We start from the raw sequence: 20121 nt of genomic DNA on the forward strand, positions 1-20121 counted from the left end.
ATCGGTCGGTGTTGGGAACGGTCTGTAATCCGGAAATCATGCCGACCACTGCAACAGCCGTTAGACATCGGGAAATAAAATCTGGTCGTAAAGAAAGCGATATTATTTATCTCACTCGGAACGGGGGCGAACAGTTTGGAAAATGGTGTGCTTTTTATGCTTCTGGGTAGGGACTTATAAACGTTTATTAGTAAGGCATCCCAAGGCGGAAGTTAGTACAGCTTCAACGGTAGGTTTAAATTGTGTACTCCCGAAGGAAAGCTTATGTTGCTAGTTCTGTGGAGAAAGTTAACTAAAGCAAGATATCAAAACATATCGTTTTTGTTTTGATAAAAGAGGTTTTCGTTTTAGAGACTGTTGTATCTAAATCGAATTATTCTGCTTAAAGCATCAAGTGTTAATTTGAACCCTTATGGCTTGTTAGCAACTATTTCAATGATTCGAGAATTTTTTTATATCATATTGGGATATTAGAGCGAATCTCATTCTTTACTCATAGCCATTGCCATGATTCAGGTATTTGGCTATGGAGTTTGGTAATAAAAAGTTTGGTTTCATTATAACATTTATAAAACAATTTGATGCAACCGCATTAACCGAATAATTATTTTAAAATATTTTTAATAACATATGACCTTGTTTCTTGTAAAGCCGACATTAGCTTTCCGACCAGCTTATCTGTATAAATTTAATTATTTTTTTTGTTAAATTTAACATATATTTAAATTAATTAATAAATTTATATTTTTTTTTTGCTCGGTTAGAACGGCCTGGCCGTATCAAGACTTATTTTACCACGTAGCAGGATAGTTAGTCCATGCTACGGGGGGACGGTCCGGATGGGATTTGAACCCGGTCCTGCCGTGTGGACGGGAGCCGTTTATCACATGCACCGCTTCTTGTGACAAATAAATATAAATAATTAATAAATTTAAATTAATTAATAAATTTAATTTTTTATTTAATTCCAAATATAAAATTTGTTATGACACTTGTGTCAGGCTAGTTATTTTAAACGAAACACCATTTACTTAGGAAAAAAATAAAAAAGAAGTTTCAACGAATGAGAATATAGGAATAACTCATGTTTTTGTAAAGTATGATAAGAGTGAAATTTAATATTAATGTTTACTAGAAACACACACTATCTATTTGCGATGGACTACATAATACAGCCAAACAGCAGGTCGATATTCATTATACACAAACAATATTTTTTAGAAACGTTTGCAATCAAATAATGTGCGTAAAAATATTACGACAGCGGCAACACTCATCTCGCTACACATTCTCGTATGATTGCATAACACCAAGGTCAATGCCAAACATCTTCCCCCTTCCCGGTTCGGTTCACCACTCCATTCTTCGAAACGGTAGCCAAATAGTAAATAATTTTCTTGTCATTATCGCAACACATGCTTCCACCGTACCGCAATGTGTGTGTAATTTCAATACTCCAACGGTACAACCACCTGACCATGTCCTACAAAAATTGAAATCTAAACAAAAAAAAGCAAATCCACCAAACGACATCGGACCGTACCTGCGGAGTGAAATTATTGGCAACTTGACCCGCAAATCAAACTCCGGCTTCGACTGATCGCGCACGGTGTTGGGCCGGGGCAGGGGGACAGTAAACACGGAGACTGTAAGCTTTTACCATTAATGCTGCTGGCGAAAGAATTCGTTTCGTCATTCCTCTTCCTTCCCACTTTCCTCCTCGCTGCTGCTAACCACCGCCTGTCGCTTTTAACGCTGTGCCGCGCCCTTGCTGTATGGCGGATTTGAATTGGATGGTAATGAAAATCTCGTTGTCTTGTTTCGTTGTTTGCAGGTTTCAAAAGCAGCCAAAGTTACGGTGAGTTATAATTGTTTGTGTACCAGCGGTGCATCACATTGGGCGGAATCGTGCGAAATATCATCATTATTGTAATTATGCAATGGTTTTGTTGTGGGATCGTACATGAGATTTTTTATATATTTGTCGTTAAAATGTTACTTATTGAAAATGAGGGGAAAAATAACAACATACCTTCCAATTCTGACATGGAATATGTTGTCAACGTACAATATTGATGTTCTTCACATTATCCTTGTACTGGTTATATTTTTCAATAGGAATTTTATGTATGTATATTAGAAAAAAATGGCAAATAGCAGCTTACTTGAGATAATGCTTGTTTTATAACCGAACGGTGTTTCATAAACCATTAACTAGTTCCGATACGTGACGCAAATACGCGTGTAATAACATATTGCATTCATCGTTCGTCATCATTTTGGGGCTTGGTTTCCAAAAACCCATCCAGAAATTAGATATACACATGGTCACACGTTAACCTCATTGTTGCGCCTTCACATCCTACCATGAAGCAGAATTCCCAAACACAACAACGACCGACGGCTGGTGCGACGCTTTGCACACGCAGATCGAACATAATCAATTTATTCATCGCTTATTTATGAAACCATCGCCCTCCATTTGGGTCCAAATCAGGGTTCCATCCCACCTCGGTTTGCAATGTTACGCAGATTCAGGTTTAATGTTACCATCGTCTAGTGTCGTCTTAATATCTATTCAAGAGGAAATGCCGCCATGCGAACGCATCGATTCGATCGAGGGCCACTCCTAAGCATTCAATATACGTTAGGTAAACCTCCCTTTTAAAAATAACACCCCATCGCAGGGGAATGATTTCGGATGTCGATCCAGGGGAAGATGGATACTTTGGGATCGTTTGTTTTGTTTCCCTAGTGCCTTCATTACACAACTATAACGGTCCTGAGCTCACGCGCACACACATACTCTCTCTCTCCCTCTATTTCCGTATTTTCTCTCTCTTTATTTCTGTTTCTTTTTTTTTGTTTCTTTTTCCAAAACTATCGCAACGATTTCCTTCTGCATTCGATACTTGCTTGCCACTTGAAATTAAAACAAACCAAATTCCACGTCAACCGTTTATGGCCGATAAACCCGACCCGAAAATGCATCTACTACCGGACCCGACACGCAACTATCCCATTTCCTGCCTGCATACACATCGTCCCACACACACATATAATCCCACACATATGCAAACAAACATCCGTCCAACAGATATAGATCCACAAGTACTGGAAATACAGCGACAAAACCTAATAACGCAGAAGATACTCCAGCGATACCTGGAACGGCGGTTACATCCGGGCCGCAAGCCACAGATTCGTGTGCCATCGGTGGAAGAAATTCTTCCGAAACCCTTCTCCCCGCTCGCATCTGTCCGGGACGTCCGGCAGCAAAATCAAACCACCTCCAGCGAAAATGGTGGCTCGCGGTACGATCTGTTTAATGGTCGGAATGGTCGGCAGTACAACCGAACCGAGGAAGACGGTACTATTCCGGACGAACAGTACACCGACGAAGAGGCGGAGGGTGAGGATTATCGGGAGGAGCGTGATCTGGACCAGTATGATGATCTGGGCGAATCGTTCGACAACGATCGTTACGACATCGAATCACTCCAGTCCGGCGAGTCGGAGCATGTGGATTCATTCTATCGCGACAAGTACTACAGCAAACAGAGAGGTAATTATCCTGCGGACTCTATCCAATCAATATTTACCAAGCGTCCTTCAATCCCGCTTCCTTTTTCCTTCAAGTGTTTGCCTTTATGTCGCCTCCATCATTCTCCTCTCGTATTGCGTGCTACGAGTCCTAACCTAACCTCATTCAAACGATTAACAACTTCTCGGTGCTCGAATGTCCGGGAGGTAATAGAGGTATTGCGGTTTGGTGGTTCTGGTGGTGGTGTTTACCGGTGCAATGTTACCTGTTCTGTTTGCTCCGATCTTGACCCATAATTTAGTGCTATCGAAAGAGTTAGACGCATAAACAGCATTTGCTGAGCAATGGCGTTCGGTTCCGTTTTGAAGCAGGCGAGCGATCAAGAGCGATCGTGATATCATCGGTAGGCGGCGACAGTGACAGCTGCATGCCTTGTGAAGGACACGGTGACAAGGTGGTTGTTGGTACACTACTAAAAGACATTTTATAGCAACTTAGGACTAAACAGAACGAGAAAAATGAACGGAGAGAGTGTGTGTGTGCGCATTTGTTTGTCGGTTGTAAAGGGGAAAAGCTATTTATGAAAGACCTTCAATGTCTAGGCTTGCGATGAAAGTCTATCAGCTGGTTCCGTGACGATCATGATCGTTGGGTTGCAATCTGATTGGTGCATGATTCTAGTCAAAACGACATCCATAAGCAAGGGGTAATTGCAACCTCTCTATACTCAGTTGCGATACCTGCGTAGATAATCTTCGTAGGAAAATGGATTTGTTTCCACAAAGATGCATGTGTCAAGTCCCAGAAAACAAATCGATTGTAATGCTTGTTATGCAAATGCTACTCTTCACGATTGACCATCAAGCGTATAGGTTGTTATTCGTTCCATCTCATACCGGAATAACGAGCACCCGATAACAACAGCTCCCAGGAGGTGGTATCTTATGAAAGTTACCTGTATATATTCATTCCTTCATCTCCTTCAACACTTAAAAAATGATCCGATTCGCAAATGATCGGTAGCGAGAAGAGTTGATTTGAATGGAACTGTCTTCACAATGTTCAATGCTCGAATCGTTCGTTATAGTGGACAACGTAGGGGCCACTGTCCATGTCGAGCAGTGAATTAAAACATCAACAGGAAACGAGACACGAGTCTAACGATCAGTTACGTCTGCTGTCACCAGTAAGCCGAACAGACCCGGTTTTTTTTTTTTTAACTGAACTTTTCCCCCGATACTATTTGCAATGTGTCAAATCTAACCGGAAGAAATGGGCAATGGTTCAGGAGGTAGATGAATATTAAGTTTGCTGTTTGTTATTGAATTTGCATAGCATGGTGTTACTTACCGCATTTCATTTTTATTTATTCGTTTTATTATCTACTATGAAGCCTTTCACCTATAGAACTGGTTATTTGTTTATCAGTTATTACTGTAAGTGTTATTTACAAATCACCTCCAAATAAATGTCAATTACCTCACGTTATCAAAAGCCGAGTTGAAATAACTTGTTTGACGGTTGAAATGGTGCCAGTAATGAAATTGTAACATACATTAGATAAATTATCTTTACCACAATCAGGAAGTGTGGACGTACTTCCGCTTCCAATGTGCCTGCAACGTTCCGTAAAGAAGCACGATTTCACGGCTCCAGCGAAAGGCTAGAGACATTGGTTTTCCATAGCATTACCCAATGCTCCTGTCGTTAAGCATTTCGATTAGACTTAATTTATCGATTCGTTGGAAAAGCTTTGAATGCTCTTTAGCTATCGTCGCCTTTCAACCCATTCGTTCCGTGGCGGATGATCGATCGATAGTTGAGGTAATTATAGGTATTTTTTGCACTGTAGCTACTATTTCACTTGTGGTTTCTTCGGTACAGTAGCCCTATCGGTTGCCAGCCAATTGCAGCAGCAATGAAACCACAAATTCGATAGCCATGATCTGTTATGGAAAAAATAGTCAACAAGGGCAGATGGGATGAGCGGAGTACGAAGGGTGGCAAATTCTTTTCAATTTAGGACATACTGTTGTGAAGGTGTTCGGTGTGCGTTCGCTACCTTCAGACCATTTTGCTTCCATACATCAGTGGACCATAATTTGATGGATGAAATGTTTGACAACTAATCAAAGCTAACATGTGCCTGGCTGGTGAAACATTTTCTAAACACTCCGCGCTGCACAGTCGATAAGTGGTGACTGATAGGGACTAATGAGCGGTTACGCAACTGTGTCTCCCAATACTTTGTTGGGACACTGTGCACCACTGTGGTGCATTGATCAATTCATGGGAAGTGGACTAATGCATTTCGGAATCTGTGATCGGTGGTTTGGTTACTTTGTAACTTTCAATGGAATGTTCGAGCAGTGTGTTTTATAGAAGCGAGAATTGCGATTATTTAATTAAGTACAAGTGGGAAATTGCAAAATGTACGCATAAAACTAATAATTAAAGAATCATAATTATGCATCCTATCCCGAAACAATGCACTCTTTCTAATTGTTACCTTTGCGTTTTGGAAACTTAATGTGTTCTTTACATTTTTCTTTTCGTTACAGCATCTCAGCTCTCGGGTACGTACCATAATGAAACAATTGTTACAAACATGATAATTTTGTGTCAAAGTGAATATAACTCGGTATACTACCTATTAAGTGATGTTTTTTTCTATATTCACAGCTTCTTTCCATTTATAAATTCAATTTATTTGTAAGCCCAAGTGCTATATTGTATTGCAAAAGTATTGCAAAAAGAAATATTTTGTTTAAAAATAAGTTAAAAAATGTTTAAAAACAACAAAAAGGAACGCAAATTAATTTTCGGCGATAAAGCGAACGCATCCACTCACTGTATTATTTTCAAGTAGTAACATGCTCTTCAAAGCACCCTTTAAGTATCTGACCTTCTGACATTGTCTCTATTTTGCTTGTCACAAACATCCAAACCATAAAGCAGGGTTTAATTCACAACTTGCTCGAAGTGAAATGCTGAAGTATCCTCATCGATTCTCAAAATAATGATCTTTTCCGTTAAGCATGTCCTGGAGTTGCATTAAGTTCAGCTTACCCGCTCGAGTGTGCTTGCTACCGCGTTGTGTTCGGTTCATTTTATACGCAACAGCAACACACAAAAAAGCAGGCCGTAATGGCTCGAGCTTCTTAAATGTTGGCACTCATGCGTAGCCAAATTCTCCCGAAAGATCAAGTGCCACTCGAGTCAACATTGTAACCTATCATTTGGGCGCATCAATCGCTGTAGTAGTTGTCGTCAAAAACTATCAAAATTACTACTTTCATGTTTCATGTGGTAATATTTTTGGATTTTTCCTTCATTATTTTCATTAGGCGATGGTATCGTTTTGCATAACACAATCTTGTCCTCATGAGGCGAACCTTTAAAAGGTGCCTGTGCTTGAGCTTGAGACAGGAGAAGAAAGCAATAGCGGACCAAATCGATGTAACCTTTTGTAAGGGGATCGTTTCACTTTATGTCCGTTTCCAGCTAGCCATCAAACTACTAGGAAACCTCTCGCGAGAAGATTTTTACATGAATTTACTGTTTCTGCTTCTTTCCTCACCAGCAGTAAGCTAACAGCTTGCGATCTACTTGTCAGTGTTTTTATGCATATCGCTTTCTTGTGATCATCGTAATGTATTTTGTCTGCTAAGCGGGCTGCATGTTTCGAAAATGGCTATCGCGATGAGTGCTGCGCAATGCATGAGCAACATCAAATTATGAGATCGCTTCTGTTCGCACCCACGCCAGTGTGTGGATGTGCCGTATTGGCAACCACCGCTCTGCAGAATAGGAAAGATAGCCAGAAAATATTCCTTTCAAGGCGGAATCGCCACTCACGCTACACGCATACGGTGCGAAACGTCAGCAGGCTTGCCAGCAACAGTACAGGTAATTAACCTTTAAAGCCATCTCGACAGTTCAACAACAACGGTACTGCAAAAGCCTATGTTGCTGTCGTTTTGGCTCCGCCATGTTCGTTGGGCCATCGTTTGACGGAATTCCACACGAAACATGAAACTCAAGGTACAATCACGCAAAGAAACGAAGCCAAGGCTGAGGCTGCAATCGTCTTCATGCCCAAGGTAATTGGGCATTGATCTACTGTGCAGCTTCCTGCACATTGCACTAAACCCTGATAATGGCGCAGTTCTTGTTTATTGTTATTGGGCATCTATCTAACTGTTCGTTGGCACAAGTGAATGGATTGAACAGTAAGATTATGGGAAAAGAACTGATCACTGTGAATGATCAACCATCAAAAGCAGCAACAAAACTAAAACACAATGCCATGATTAGACTATACCGCTTATAAAAGCTGCTATTTTCGCAATTCTTCCAGAAGAAAAATTGCTTTAGTACTTTCGCACTTAATCTTTAAAACTTTAATTTAATGGCACATTTCCAAACTGGAGGTATAAATTTTGTAACAGACTTATCTCAACTATCAATTTAGATAATCAGATGGTTAGGATTTTACATTCAGCTGGTTGAATGGTTATGATAATAGGGAGCTATCGTACCTTATAGCCATTAACAAGATATGGCTTAAAGTGTTTCAAACCAAGCACCTTGCTAAGTAAAACCATAAATCTATAATTTTCATTAGTTCTTGCTCTAGCAAAGAAATTCATTTTTGAGCAATAGGTTGAAGAATGTTGATTTTCAACTTTTTCAAAGTTCGTTTTAAATAAACCTATTACTTTTGTTATCTTCTAGTCAAACCTTTCTATTTGAATAATTGTTTACGATGATCGTTTTCTTTTGTTACCGGACATTCAACTAAATTCACATTCATCCCCTACAATACCAAACAGCTATGTTTCCCATGAAGCTCAAAATCAAAGTTATTGACACAAGGATGACTTCATTATGGGCATTTATATAATTGTTTGAACCATATTAAACGGAAATATCCCATTCAAAAATTAACCTTCTTGAAATCAGTACTCCATAAGCAATGTCCAATGTCATAAATAGGGCTGCTTGAAAGCTTCCACTGAAGGTGAGGGCTACCATGAATTGTTGTGATGCGTGAAATAAAAACGACAATCTAATTCGATTCTAAAGACAAACCATCTTCCGCGCATCTCACCGTAGCGTAGTAAATCAAACAGAAAAGTCGTCCTTGACATTTGTGTCAAATTAGTCGGCTGGAGGAAAGGGAACGCGACGAGATGGGAACGCTTTCCTAGTGTTGGATCCGGTTGGAATGGACATGATGATGATGGTAGACATCTGCAGCCCGTCGTCAACGCCTCCTGGTGCTGCGCAAGATCAACTTTGCAAGAGAGCACTGGGCAAGAGAAGCGATAAAAGAGCACAATTATCATTCCGCGCCAATTAGCCTCGGGGCACCGAGGTGTAGTCCGCGGTGGGTCCACCGTGGGATGTTTGGAATCTGACGCGCTACGCGTACGTAAAGGTCGTCCGGACTGGAACCGGTGAACCGGACCGAAGCTCAGTTTACTTCATTTTATGCCACCGAACGATGGGGATGAGATGGTTTGGACGTGTGTAAACCAAAGGGTATTATCTGACCATTCGTTTGACTCGTTTATCGCACAAGCCCTTACGGCAACTGGTACCAGTTTTTCTCAGGCCCATTTAAGCCAGGGTTTCCTCTTCCGTCTCTGCGTCTTGTATAAATGGCTGTGCTATCAGGAAGGAAGCTGGTAAGCCATCAAGTTCAAGGACGGAACTAGCCTGGCCGGACAGTACTTAATCGTGTCTGATAACTTGTGCCAGTTTTCAATGAGAAGCGAATACAAAAAAGTGGGAAAACACGTATACCTTTTTCAGATATCAACCTCATCGTGATAATGTGTGCCATTGATTAGTGAATGATACGCACTTATGAATGAATGATGTTGAAGAACATTAAAAATGTGGATAATACAATTATACAATACAGAGCGGGGCTGTTTACAGCTTTTTCTTGACTTAACGACCTCTATGGTCACTCCGGCCATTCCTGGCTTACTAAACATATTTTTAAAAACGTAGCTAGGTAGACAGTCTTTGATATGGGGAGACTGTCCGGATGGGATTTGATACCCGGTCCTGTGGAACTGGTGCTGTTCATCACATACAGCGCCAGCCCACTGTTGTCTGTTTCCATCTAATGGGTATCAAACATGGGAGCATGCGTAAACGTTTCATGAAAACGAACAATATACGAAAATTAATCTAAACTTTTAAGAAAGTGAGAAAGTTAATGTTATATAAAGGTGCAATCGAAATAAAAAGATAATTATGTGTGTAAAAAAATCATATTTGGAAAAACCGAAAACAATTTCCAACAATTTATATTATCCAAAGCGAAAAAGTTCGCAGCGACTTTATAATTTTGCAAATGTAGCAACCATTATTCGAAGTATGTAGATGTTAAATAATTTCCTTATGTTTTATGTCTCATAGCTTATAGTTTATAGTCTCATATTATAGTGTACGACTGTACAATTAAAGTTATGTGCCCATGTGAATAAAAATCCTTTTTTATTATTGTCCTTTGCATCCTTTAGCTGTATGTAATATTACACAATTTTAACACACTACTTCACACCTCCAATCCTCCACCACCATATATCCTCTTACTCTCTGTACGTACAACGGAATTAACCAACTTATCTGTACAGTCATGGACGTGGGGTTCATCTTTGTTGGGGATTTTGTTATTAATAATAGTATTTTTAAATGTTACCTTTCTGTACGACCGGAGGGAGACGGTTCAACTGTTTGTCCGTAAGGTGTATTGACCGAATCTTACTGACCCTGTAACACTGACTGCATCTATCTGCATCACCACAGAGCACGTGCCGCACCACACGGACTTGACCGCAAAACGCCAACGCCCCTACACATACACAACCTGCAAACCGTAGCACACTAGCCTGCCGGTGGTCATCTCTAGCCTAATTATGTGTTTTTTTCTTTCTTTTCTTCTCTTTTTCTTCCGTGCTACCGTTTTTACTGCAAACTTTAAAAAATGGGGCCAACTTGAACGCAATTGCGCGGGTGCGGAAACTCATTTATGCGCACCACACTACTACTTCCTGTTATCTTCATCTCACATGCGTCGTTGTGTAGCACGCGATTCTGGCGAATTGCTTGATTTGAATGCTCTGGATGAAGATTTCGAAGATGATCCTGAGGTGAGCGTGCTGAGTGAGATTACGAACGAAATACGTTTGCGGCAGGAAGCGGCAAAAGGATCTCCAGAAGATTCCGGAGATCGCACTGGCCGCGTGAAGCGACAAGCGATCAATAGCCGAACGTCACGGCGCGGACGAGTGACGTATCGTGATACACCAACGATTACAAATCGTGTTGATGCACGATACTACACGGCGGACGATTATGTCGACTATCCGACAACACCCCGAACGAACAAGAATCTTCGCGACAACTATTCCGAATATAGGCTACTGTCCAAGAGTCGCATTGCCGCTAACGAACCGGTCAAACCGAGTCGACCACGTGCGACTACAACACAAACGACACTTGCTCGAAATGCTGCACGATCGCGCAATCGTAATACGTTAAAATCGTTGGCATACAAACCAAATGTTTACAATGCCAACAGTCGCCGACCCACCTTTACGCTGTCGGCGTACAATAAGGTTCCTACACGGCCCAGCAATTCACGTCGTACAGGAAATTCCCGAGGCACTTACAAGGAAGAAGAGCAAGGCCGAAACTGGAATCGTTTTGGACAGTCAGCACCATCAACGCAGGATTGGCGCCGGAAGACGGTTAGTCTCGGCAGTTCCAACATCCAACCGAGTACCGCCGCACTGACGGTGACGTTCTTCCTTCCGACGGACACAACCGTATCGGTGGTGGCAAACTCCAAGACGGAGATTAGTTTGATCAAGACCACCACTACCAGCATTGAGGAAATATGTACGTCCTGCTTCTCGTTGACCCAAGGCCCCAACGGACTGCCCGTGCACGTGCTCAACAAGGAGATAACGTCCTTCAACAATGACGGTCTGTTCGAGATCACCAAGTTCATTCTCAGCTCCACGCCCACCACTACGATCTCGGTGTCCCAGAACACCTTCCGTGGTCGTTCGACCGCGTATTCGGCGACCATATCGACCACAATCTACGAAGCGACGCCTTTCGTTCAAACCAAGGGCAAACCTGCCGATCCCAACTCGGTACTGTCGAACGCTCCGTTGGCAAATATTTTGCTTTCTCAGCTGCTTCTCGGCAATCTGGGTGTAGCTCCCGAGCCAAACTTTATCCCGCGCCCGACCGAGTTCTTGCCGGATCCGAACCGCTACCAAGTGGTGGTGACAACGGCCACCGACTACAAGACGCATGTGAAGGAAATTGTGGAGACGGTCACCCAGACGAAATCGATCGTACTGCCGGTAACATTCCAGGGACGCGAGATCCTTACCACCGTGTATGAGAGTGACGTTACCAGCACCGTCATAACATCCTTCATTACCGAAACACTTACCATCCCGACGACTTCCACTATTCGCATTCAACCGACAACGAATCCGGCGGACGATTTGTCAAACAAGTTGAGTCTTCTATTGCCGCTGCTTGAAGAGCGGGAGCGACAAAATCGCCTACTGTCTGCCATTGAACCAACGCTGCCGATCGTCTCATCAGCGCCACCAACGATTGCGCCCTCACCGACAGCCACTAGTGCCGTGTCGAAGGTGTACGTGTCCGGACAGCATCCTGGCGAGTTTAGCGTGTCCTTCACCACCATCTTTAATACGTAAAACTTGCACAATTTGACCTCTCGTCGAGGAGCACTCTCTGCCAGAGGTCCTGTTTCTAGTAGGTCATCCTGATGAAAGCTACTAGATATTGCAATACTCAACTTGATTTTAGGGTAACTATACATTGTACCACAGGATGAACTTTATGGAAAGCTTGTTGGTTGACTATTGTTTTTTCAGATTAAATTAGGCTAGCGTTGAGTCACCCGATCCCGAATGCGTTTTTTTTTGTTGTTCGCTCACCTCAAACAAGACGGCAAACAACGTCGGAGAAGCATCAAACAGCACCCCATAATTCGACCCGATAGAATCGACGGGACCTTACAGTAGTTTTTTAATACAATCTCTACACGAACGGAGAGACTATGATGGAAGTGTGAGCCCAACCGAGGGGCTTACCAGAAGACAAATACATTCCGCGTATAAAGACCAAACCATGTCAGAGATTTAGCGCATGGGCTACATCTTTCGTTGATTGAAATGTTTTCATCATGAATAAATCGTACTAAAGCTGTGAAGATAGAAACGGAACGTTGGACTGTTTTATGTTTGTTTCGTAGTACCCATGTTTAGAAAGGATTTGTACCTCGTTAGGTGAACTTTTTCGCTCGCAGTGGACGGTATGGCCAAGGTAAGAAGGTTCCAATTGTTGGTAAGTAATCTGTCATTCTCATCCCTATCGTAAGCTTATCTATGAATGGGCTAAAGAAGGTTACTTAAGCTTTTATTGATATAACATTCTTACTACAATGAACTAAGGTTGATGCTTTGATAGTTAAGATATTTTCTTGTGCTAACACATTGCTTCACTAATCTCGTTGATCCCTCCGGTCGATTTAATTTCGCATTTAGAGATGGTATTTAACAGATTCTCACACCACCAATACCGATTAATGTTATTGTTATTTGTCCTTAATTAACACTTCTTACTGCATCATTTAAATCCTTCTAGAACATAAAGTTTGCTTTTATTGATTTTCCACCTTTTTGGGGTTTTATTTATCAAATACGTCTTCGTCTGCATGAAAACCATTTACACAAATGTCAAATGCTAATTAACAGACATTTTAATATGTATTGCATTCTTTATGCTACATTAGCTTCCCCAAAGTGTGCTGCTTAAAAGATCGGTCAATCTATCTCTCAATACCTTTGACATTAGGAGGTTTGTTCTGTAGTGTTGCTCCACAAATTCTACGCTTTCTAAAAACTAAAAAACAAATCCGATTGAACTTTTATGTTTGCAAAGGATCCGCTAAGTCATTCAAAGCTGTCTATAGTTTATTTTCTTATAGACCCTCTACGACACAATCAGCCTAATATGCTAATATATGTCGAGCCGGAAACATGAATCCTACAGTGAAGATTTTAAATGTCACCAAAAGACAATGACCTCATCCACCGGAGCGCTTGTGCTAAAATCACTCGAAGGCGGAACCAAGCAGTGATCTAGAATTACCAAGAATCAGAACGAGTTCTGGCACAGTTACGACCTGTGAAGGTTAAAGGCACTATTTTTAAACATCCATCGAAACCGATCCCCCTGTTTTCGCAGGCCTGACGAATCTATTGAACGAATAAGTGGTGATTCCAGTGGTGCTTGAAATGGATGCCAAACAAGTAACCACTGAATGCAACCCAATCACCGATCTTCCAAACGGCGTACGCACGGTTCAAATTAGCGTAGAACAATCAAGCTATTTCGTTGGCGGCACAAAACATTCATGTCGTGACTGGAGAGGAGGAAAAAACGGTATCAGCTACCATATGATGGCTTCATAAATAATCAATGTTTGCTAATTGTTATTGTTATTACTTAACACTCGGCTGCAGTGAACCGCATACCGCGATATGCAGATTATTCTAATTCACTATAAACTAGAACGCACCTTACAGAACGGTAGCTTATGTAATTTACAGCGAACAGGCCAATTTAATTGGAATTTATTACCAATCAGCATTCTTGGAAATGTTTGTTTACATCAACAATAACCACCACAAGCTCCACTATGCTATGATTGTTGGTAGTACTTAATTCTTTTGTTGTTGCTCCACAACAACACTGACTTTTAAACAGTGCCATTTCAATGGCTTGTTAATCAAAATCAAGCAATCGGTAATGGAAAACAAATTGACCTAATTGTTTTTATTTATTTTTTGGGAAAATGTTCACCATTCGCATAATATTGAATTTGCTTTATTGCAACAAACGAACGATCAGGTACAGTGTAATACCACTAGCTGGTCGAGCAATTAGCACAACAATTCTCCATTCTCTTCTCAATTCAACAGCAAAGCGAAGTAGCAATGCTCCCATTGGGACGTGTTAAGAATGTGGTTTCCCTGACCTGAAGTTTCAGTACGAAAACATTCACCGGTAGCGGTACTCGGTAGAAAGTGTAATAATCCTTGAGTTTAGTCTTTTGCGCAGTATGGTTGAAATTGTCTTTAAAAAAAAAACAAAGAGAGTATTCCCCATTCACTTGGACCATTGTTCAAGGTTATTGGTGATACCCGAACGGTGCTCTACGGCATTTGGAACCATCAGCAATCAGGACGCGTATATACGTGAACTGCTCACACTGACCCGAGATCAAGCTCAAAAGCTCAGCTCAAGGATGATGGCCGTCTGATCAGATCAGGTGGACATGCAACACCACAGACAGGATACCTTTCCATCCCACATGACATTACTTTCACTATCGGCTATGGCGCGATCTTTCGTTATCGGAACCATTTTTCAGGTGATTTTCTGTTTGACTACGGGGCTACAAAAAATGGCTGTCGGTAAATATTGACCACAGTGAGGGATGTATGGTTCGTGTCGCTAGAGGGCAAGGCGAAATCGTGTGACCTTTATATTGTCAAAGCTATTCGACTTCGACTAAAAGCTTTGAAATGAATCAATACCTAAGAAAAAAAACACATAAATAGAGCTGAAAGCTGAAGCAAAGTTAGCTGACATTACGTATTTCACTGCACGGTAAAGTATTGCATATTATTTTACCATTTGTTGTTGAATACTTCATTCCAAAACGCTGCTTGAAATTAACGTAACGGTACTTAGCTGAGTTATTGCTACTACCAAAATAAAAAAAAAACCTGCTCCCACCTGATATGTCCAAATTTCCTTGGCATGTAAAAAATGGCCCCACATCCTATAAAAGGAGAGCACGAAAAGCCACACTATTGCTTGTGTAATCATTTTGTTTACACCGGTTGCGATCCGATGCTACGCAAATTGACGGATTTCAATTTCAACTGAAGCTGCTGTTAGGTATGTTCCATTTTTTACGTACTTGTGCATCGTTGAGATGTTTGATCAAGACAAAAAGAAAACCAAAACAACAAACACATCTTTACATCTCGTGCGGTAGTTCAATTCCCATCTCCTCCACAGTTGCGACGAAAGGTAAACTATCTCTTTTTCTCACCTCTTCAGCCATCATCATCATCATCCAGACGGGGGGATGATGTAAAGATTGTCGTCCGGTTCCATGTGACTGGGGTGATCCGAGGTGCTCTCATGTAAGACGCTCACTGAAGGCAGGCAAAAAAATCGGGTGTACATTCCACCATGCATTGGTGGACCCTTTCCGACTCATCTCTCCTAAGCACGAATTGAAACCGGTTCATCGATCAGATATAAACCCAGCTAAAAGTCGGCAACTACGCTGACCCACCGCATTGGTACGCAATTGTGCAGCAAAGAGGAACCCTTAGATGGCACTAGAACTCACGCACGCCTCGTACCGTTCGTGGTGTCGAAATCAAGCTGCATTCCGGTGTGTTTTGCTCTTCTTTTTCGCAATGCACAAACAAACCCCAGAACAGAACCACCTTGCGGATTAGCGGGCGGTTCGGCACTCTCACGAACACACACCCCTCAAGGCCACCTGTCTTGTTTTAGTTTAGTTTTTGATTTTGTATTTGTGTGTGCTATTGTACCTTCCAATGATTTAAACAACACTATTAGCATAACGGGGGACCTGGTTTTGTGGTTAGTTACTGTGCAAAACCGTGGAAGGTAGAGGTTTGGTCACCAGCTACCACTCGTTCACCAGCGATCCGATTTCCCATGCAGTTGTCCTCGCGTGTTCGTCCTTCCTCTGGTTACAGCTGGCAGCGATGGAACGAAAGACTTGCGCTCGTACGACAAGCGACGAACCTCGCTCGGTGAAGACGCAGCTTCACCCGCTGCATCCATTTGTCGATCGTTTCTTCGGTTGATTCGTTCGCCAGTTCGTTCGATCGTTCGAATCGCGTGTCGGGAGGGGGTGGCTTTTGTGTCCCGTAGTAGGGAGCTCACCGGCTCGCATGCTGCACGGCCGTCTTTGGTGTCTTTTTTCGAGCGCGTGCGTGTTTAGTTGCGGTTTGGCAGTCGTTGATCACAAAGCTCACGTTCGTGGCGCGTGTGGGTTCATCTTATTTCTGCTGTCCGTGTTCTTCTCGTGAATGATTCGTGCGTATTGTGGTACATGAATTGCGTGCATGAAGTGCAAACTAACTGATAGTTTCTTTAGTTCGCGCAAAAACGGACAGGCATTTTCTGAAGGGCAGACATAATAAAAGTGAACTTTTCGTAACACGTAGTAAATACTTCAAAAGTAGCTGAAAGTGATTACTACTAAATTCGCCTGATCTACAAAACTACACCAACCAAAAATCATGCAACCAAAAAAGCTTGTGCCTGATTGTGTGCGATGGAATCGGATGGGGTTCGTCCTGGCAGTGTTGGTCGTGCTGCTCAGTGAAAGTGTAATTCAGTGCGCAACACCAAAGGCTCTCGCTGGCAACTCTCACGGTACCACTAATTATTATTCCTTAATTTTCCCCTCTATTAGCGTAAGGTAGATTCTTTCGTATACGTGTGTGTGTTTGTGTATGTGATCCACTCTGTTAAATGCATTATTGAAAAAAAGAAGTCCAACACTGGTTGCTGCTGCAGGGAGATGAAACCATTTTACCTTTCTCTCCCCCTTTATGACATCATAACGATAAAAGCACCGACTGTTTTGGCTGCCCGTTTCGTGCCGGATGGTGGGCTCGCGACTAACGATTAACATAATTATGCCGAAGAAAGTGACCCTTCGCCACATGCTGAAACGATCCGGTTTGGCTAGTGAACGGGCGCACAGGGGAATGATGTTATCCGGTCGATTGTGGTATGACGGAATAGGGCCAGGATTACGCCGATCGTTTGGATTACGTTACGTTGAGATGCATTGGCGACGATTTTGATTCAGTCCCCTACGTTGGTCCCCTGCTGTTGATGGGAACAGTCGTGTTAGATTGATTCAATGTTATGCTACCGCGCTTACATGTCCTTTCGCAATAATGACCTTAATTACAGGTAAATGGTGGTCCGCCAGATCGCATCGTTTGTTTGAAACTTGATCTCGCAACGTGTACGGTGCGTTACATTTCCCATACACTGTCATTCTCGATTTCAATCGAGACGATGGAGGGTTGCTTGCGTGAAATAAACCGTGGCCAAAAGGGGCCGTCGTCGTTCATGGCGCAAGCTTCCGGTCGGGTGTCGAATCGAATAGCTGTTTTGTGAAGGTTCATTTGCCCAAACAACAACAAAACCCTTGCCCTATGCGTGCAAACACGTGAATCAAATCGAGAAGGATACACAATTGGTAAATTTTCACATGTTCAAGGCTGTTCTAGATGGTTTGTTTTCTGGTGTAAGCCTTAAATCCTTCATTAATTTCCGTTAATTTATTTTTGCTATTTCTTTATTGTTAATTTTTGCTATGTTTCGTGAAATAAATTACTTTTCACTTTTGTTATGACTTTGTCAAACTACAGGATGAAGCAATGCACTAATGTTTACATTGGCACTCATATTCTCCATTTTTTCGACTCAACCTATTTGTCTTTATCATAAACAGTATGCATTGGCCACGATGAGATGACTTCATATCTGATGACCGATTGAAATTGTATTGCTTAAAAAACTTTAGAACTTTTTTGGGCAAATTGGAAAACAATGAATAATTATGAATTACCCTATATAAATAAATAAATCCCTTAACGTTACATCTTACTAGGTTATACCAGCCATAAATCGCTCAGAATGGGTTTTTTATAGGTCTTGTCATTTAAAAGAGCGTTAGCACTACGACTACATCAATGGACTAACTTAAATTCCTTAATGCCTTGAACACTTAGATTGAACTTTAAAATATTGCATGTTGAATTATAAATATTTGAAACAGTCCAATACACATCATCCATCCAAAAAATAAAATGCTTCAGTTCATGGCCATGATCTCTCCATAACAAATTACGCACTCTAAATTAAGAAAAAAAATAGCCACTTGATGAATTTCACTAATGATACTTTCCTTTTCAACATCATCCACCACGAAGTAGTATCGTCGATTCATTCGATTTCGACTCGTTAGAAATAGGCTCTTTAGCGGCTTAATAAATTGGCTTAACCTTTCCATCGAAAATCCACCCATCTTACCACGCCAGTGTGGCAGCGTGATCGAAGCTTTAATCAACAACATGTGTTAAAACCGGTGCCGGGATGAGGTAACGCTATCATCCATTACCGGCAAACGAACCATTACCCCAAACTATGTTAGCAACACAGCTGGAGGCTGGGTATGGTTTATATCAAGACGGCAAAGAATTTCGTGCACATATACATAATTGAACGCAACATACAAGCACCCTTCCCACTGGTGGACAGTGCGCCCACCAGCACAACGAAGTGGTGGAAAAATATGCGCGATTCGTATCAATCACGGTGCGTACATTTGTCACTATTGAGACACCTTCCGAACGGCTTCGGTACGCTCTAGCGCTATTGCGCCAACCGGGCTGGTCGACGGAACATTAACAAAGAATTGTATTTAAATTACCACGCGCACTATTTTGTGTGTGTGTGTGGGGCAGCATGCGTATTCGAAATTATGATGTATGACGTTGTAGCCTCGTTGTCGTTTGTGGCAGCATCCATTCAACGCACCTGCATTGCCTCATATCAAAACCAATGCTCTCTGTGTTTATTTGCGTGATCATAAGACGGTTTAATGCTGCCCGAATTAATTGTTTCACGCAGATAGGGCAGCTAAAGCGCACGCACACTCAATGCAGTTGTCGATTTTATCGTGTGGTGTAAGAGATCGTTTGGCATGTGGATTGATCGGTCGTATTGCACAGCTGCAAGACCAAATGAACAAAGCCCTTAGACCTCAATGTACTTCCTTGCTAGTTGATGCTCGAACGTTTCGTAACCTGTCCAACACTAACCTACCTCAGGGACGTCGTCATTGTCGTTTTGTTGTGTACAAGGTGACGTTTAGTTCCTTCATACACTTAACTCTCCTTATACTAACGCAGTGTCCATGTGAATTTAATGACATTTTGATCATCAACCGAACCGTTTCTCGCGCTGCTCAAATTCCACCAAGATTTTGATCGAACATCGTTTTTACGAGCTCCACAGCATAATGAGCGAGATGAACGATTGTTAGCGCTGGTAGATGCATCACAATACAATTAATGGAATGAAAATGGAATAGTAAAAGAAATATCCCACCAACTTCAGATATGCACTATGTGACCCCGTGGCCACTTGAAGAGAGTTTTTTATGGATACGCTTTTATGGTAGCGTGCTTAATGCGCTAAACGAAGAGATAGACCGGATGGTATTAAACGGAATGGTGATTGGGTTTAATGGACGTATCCTTCCCCGAGGCAGAAAATATTGATCATAAGGAAGATGCGGAACGACTGATAAAGGAATGATTCGGTATTTCCTGCTTAAAACTGATAACGTATCCCATTTG

General features: G+C 41.9%; 1 protein-coding gene across 17 annotated transcripts in view; it reads left to right on the top strand.

Moving 5' to 3' along the window:
• Positions 1–20121, top strand: part of LOC125769179 (uncharacterized) — a 35678-nt gene that overhangs the window by 11611 nt on the left and 3946 nt on the right. For 8 of the 17 annotated variants that reach the window (XR_007419020.1, XR_007419027.1, XR_007419025.1 and 5 more), the window contains exons 3-7: positions 1835–1858; positions 3098–3565; positions 6106–6120; positions 10652–12422; positions 12490–12840. Coding sequence is in view for 2 of the 17 variants with exons in the window: in XM_049437731.1 (XP_049293688.1) it covers positions 2692–3565; positions 6106–6120 (889 nt within the window). In the remaining 15 variants the exon portion in view is untranslated. Of the gene's footprint in view, positions 1–1834; positions 1859–2052; positions 3566–6105; positions 6121–10651; positions 12423–12489; positions 12841–20121 lie in introns of those variants that run through there. The other 9 variants (XR_007419028.1, XR_007419029.1, XR_007419018.1 and 6 more) reach the window with 9 other exon arrangements.

Source organism: Anopheles funestus, chromosome 3RL (genome assembly GCF_943734845.2).
Source record: "Anopheles funestus chromosome 3RL, idAnoFuneDA-416_04, whole genome shotgun sequence".
Classification (NCBI taxonomy): domain Eukaryota; kingdom Metazoa; phylum Arthropoda; class Insecta; order Diptera; family Culicidae; genus Anopheles; species Anopheles funestus.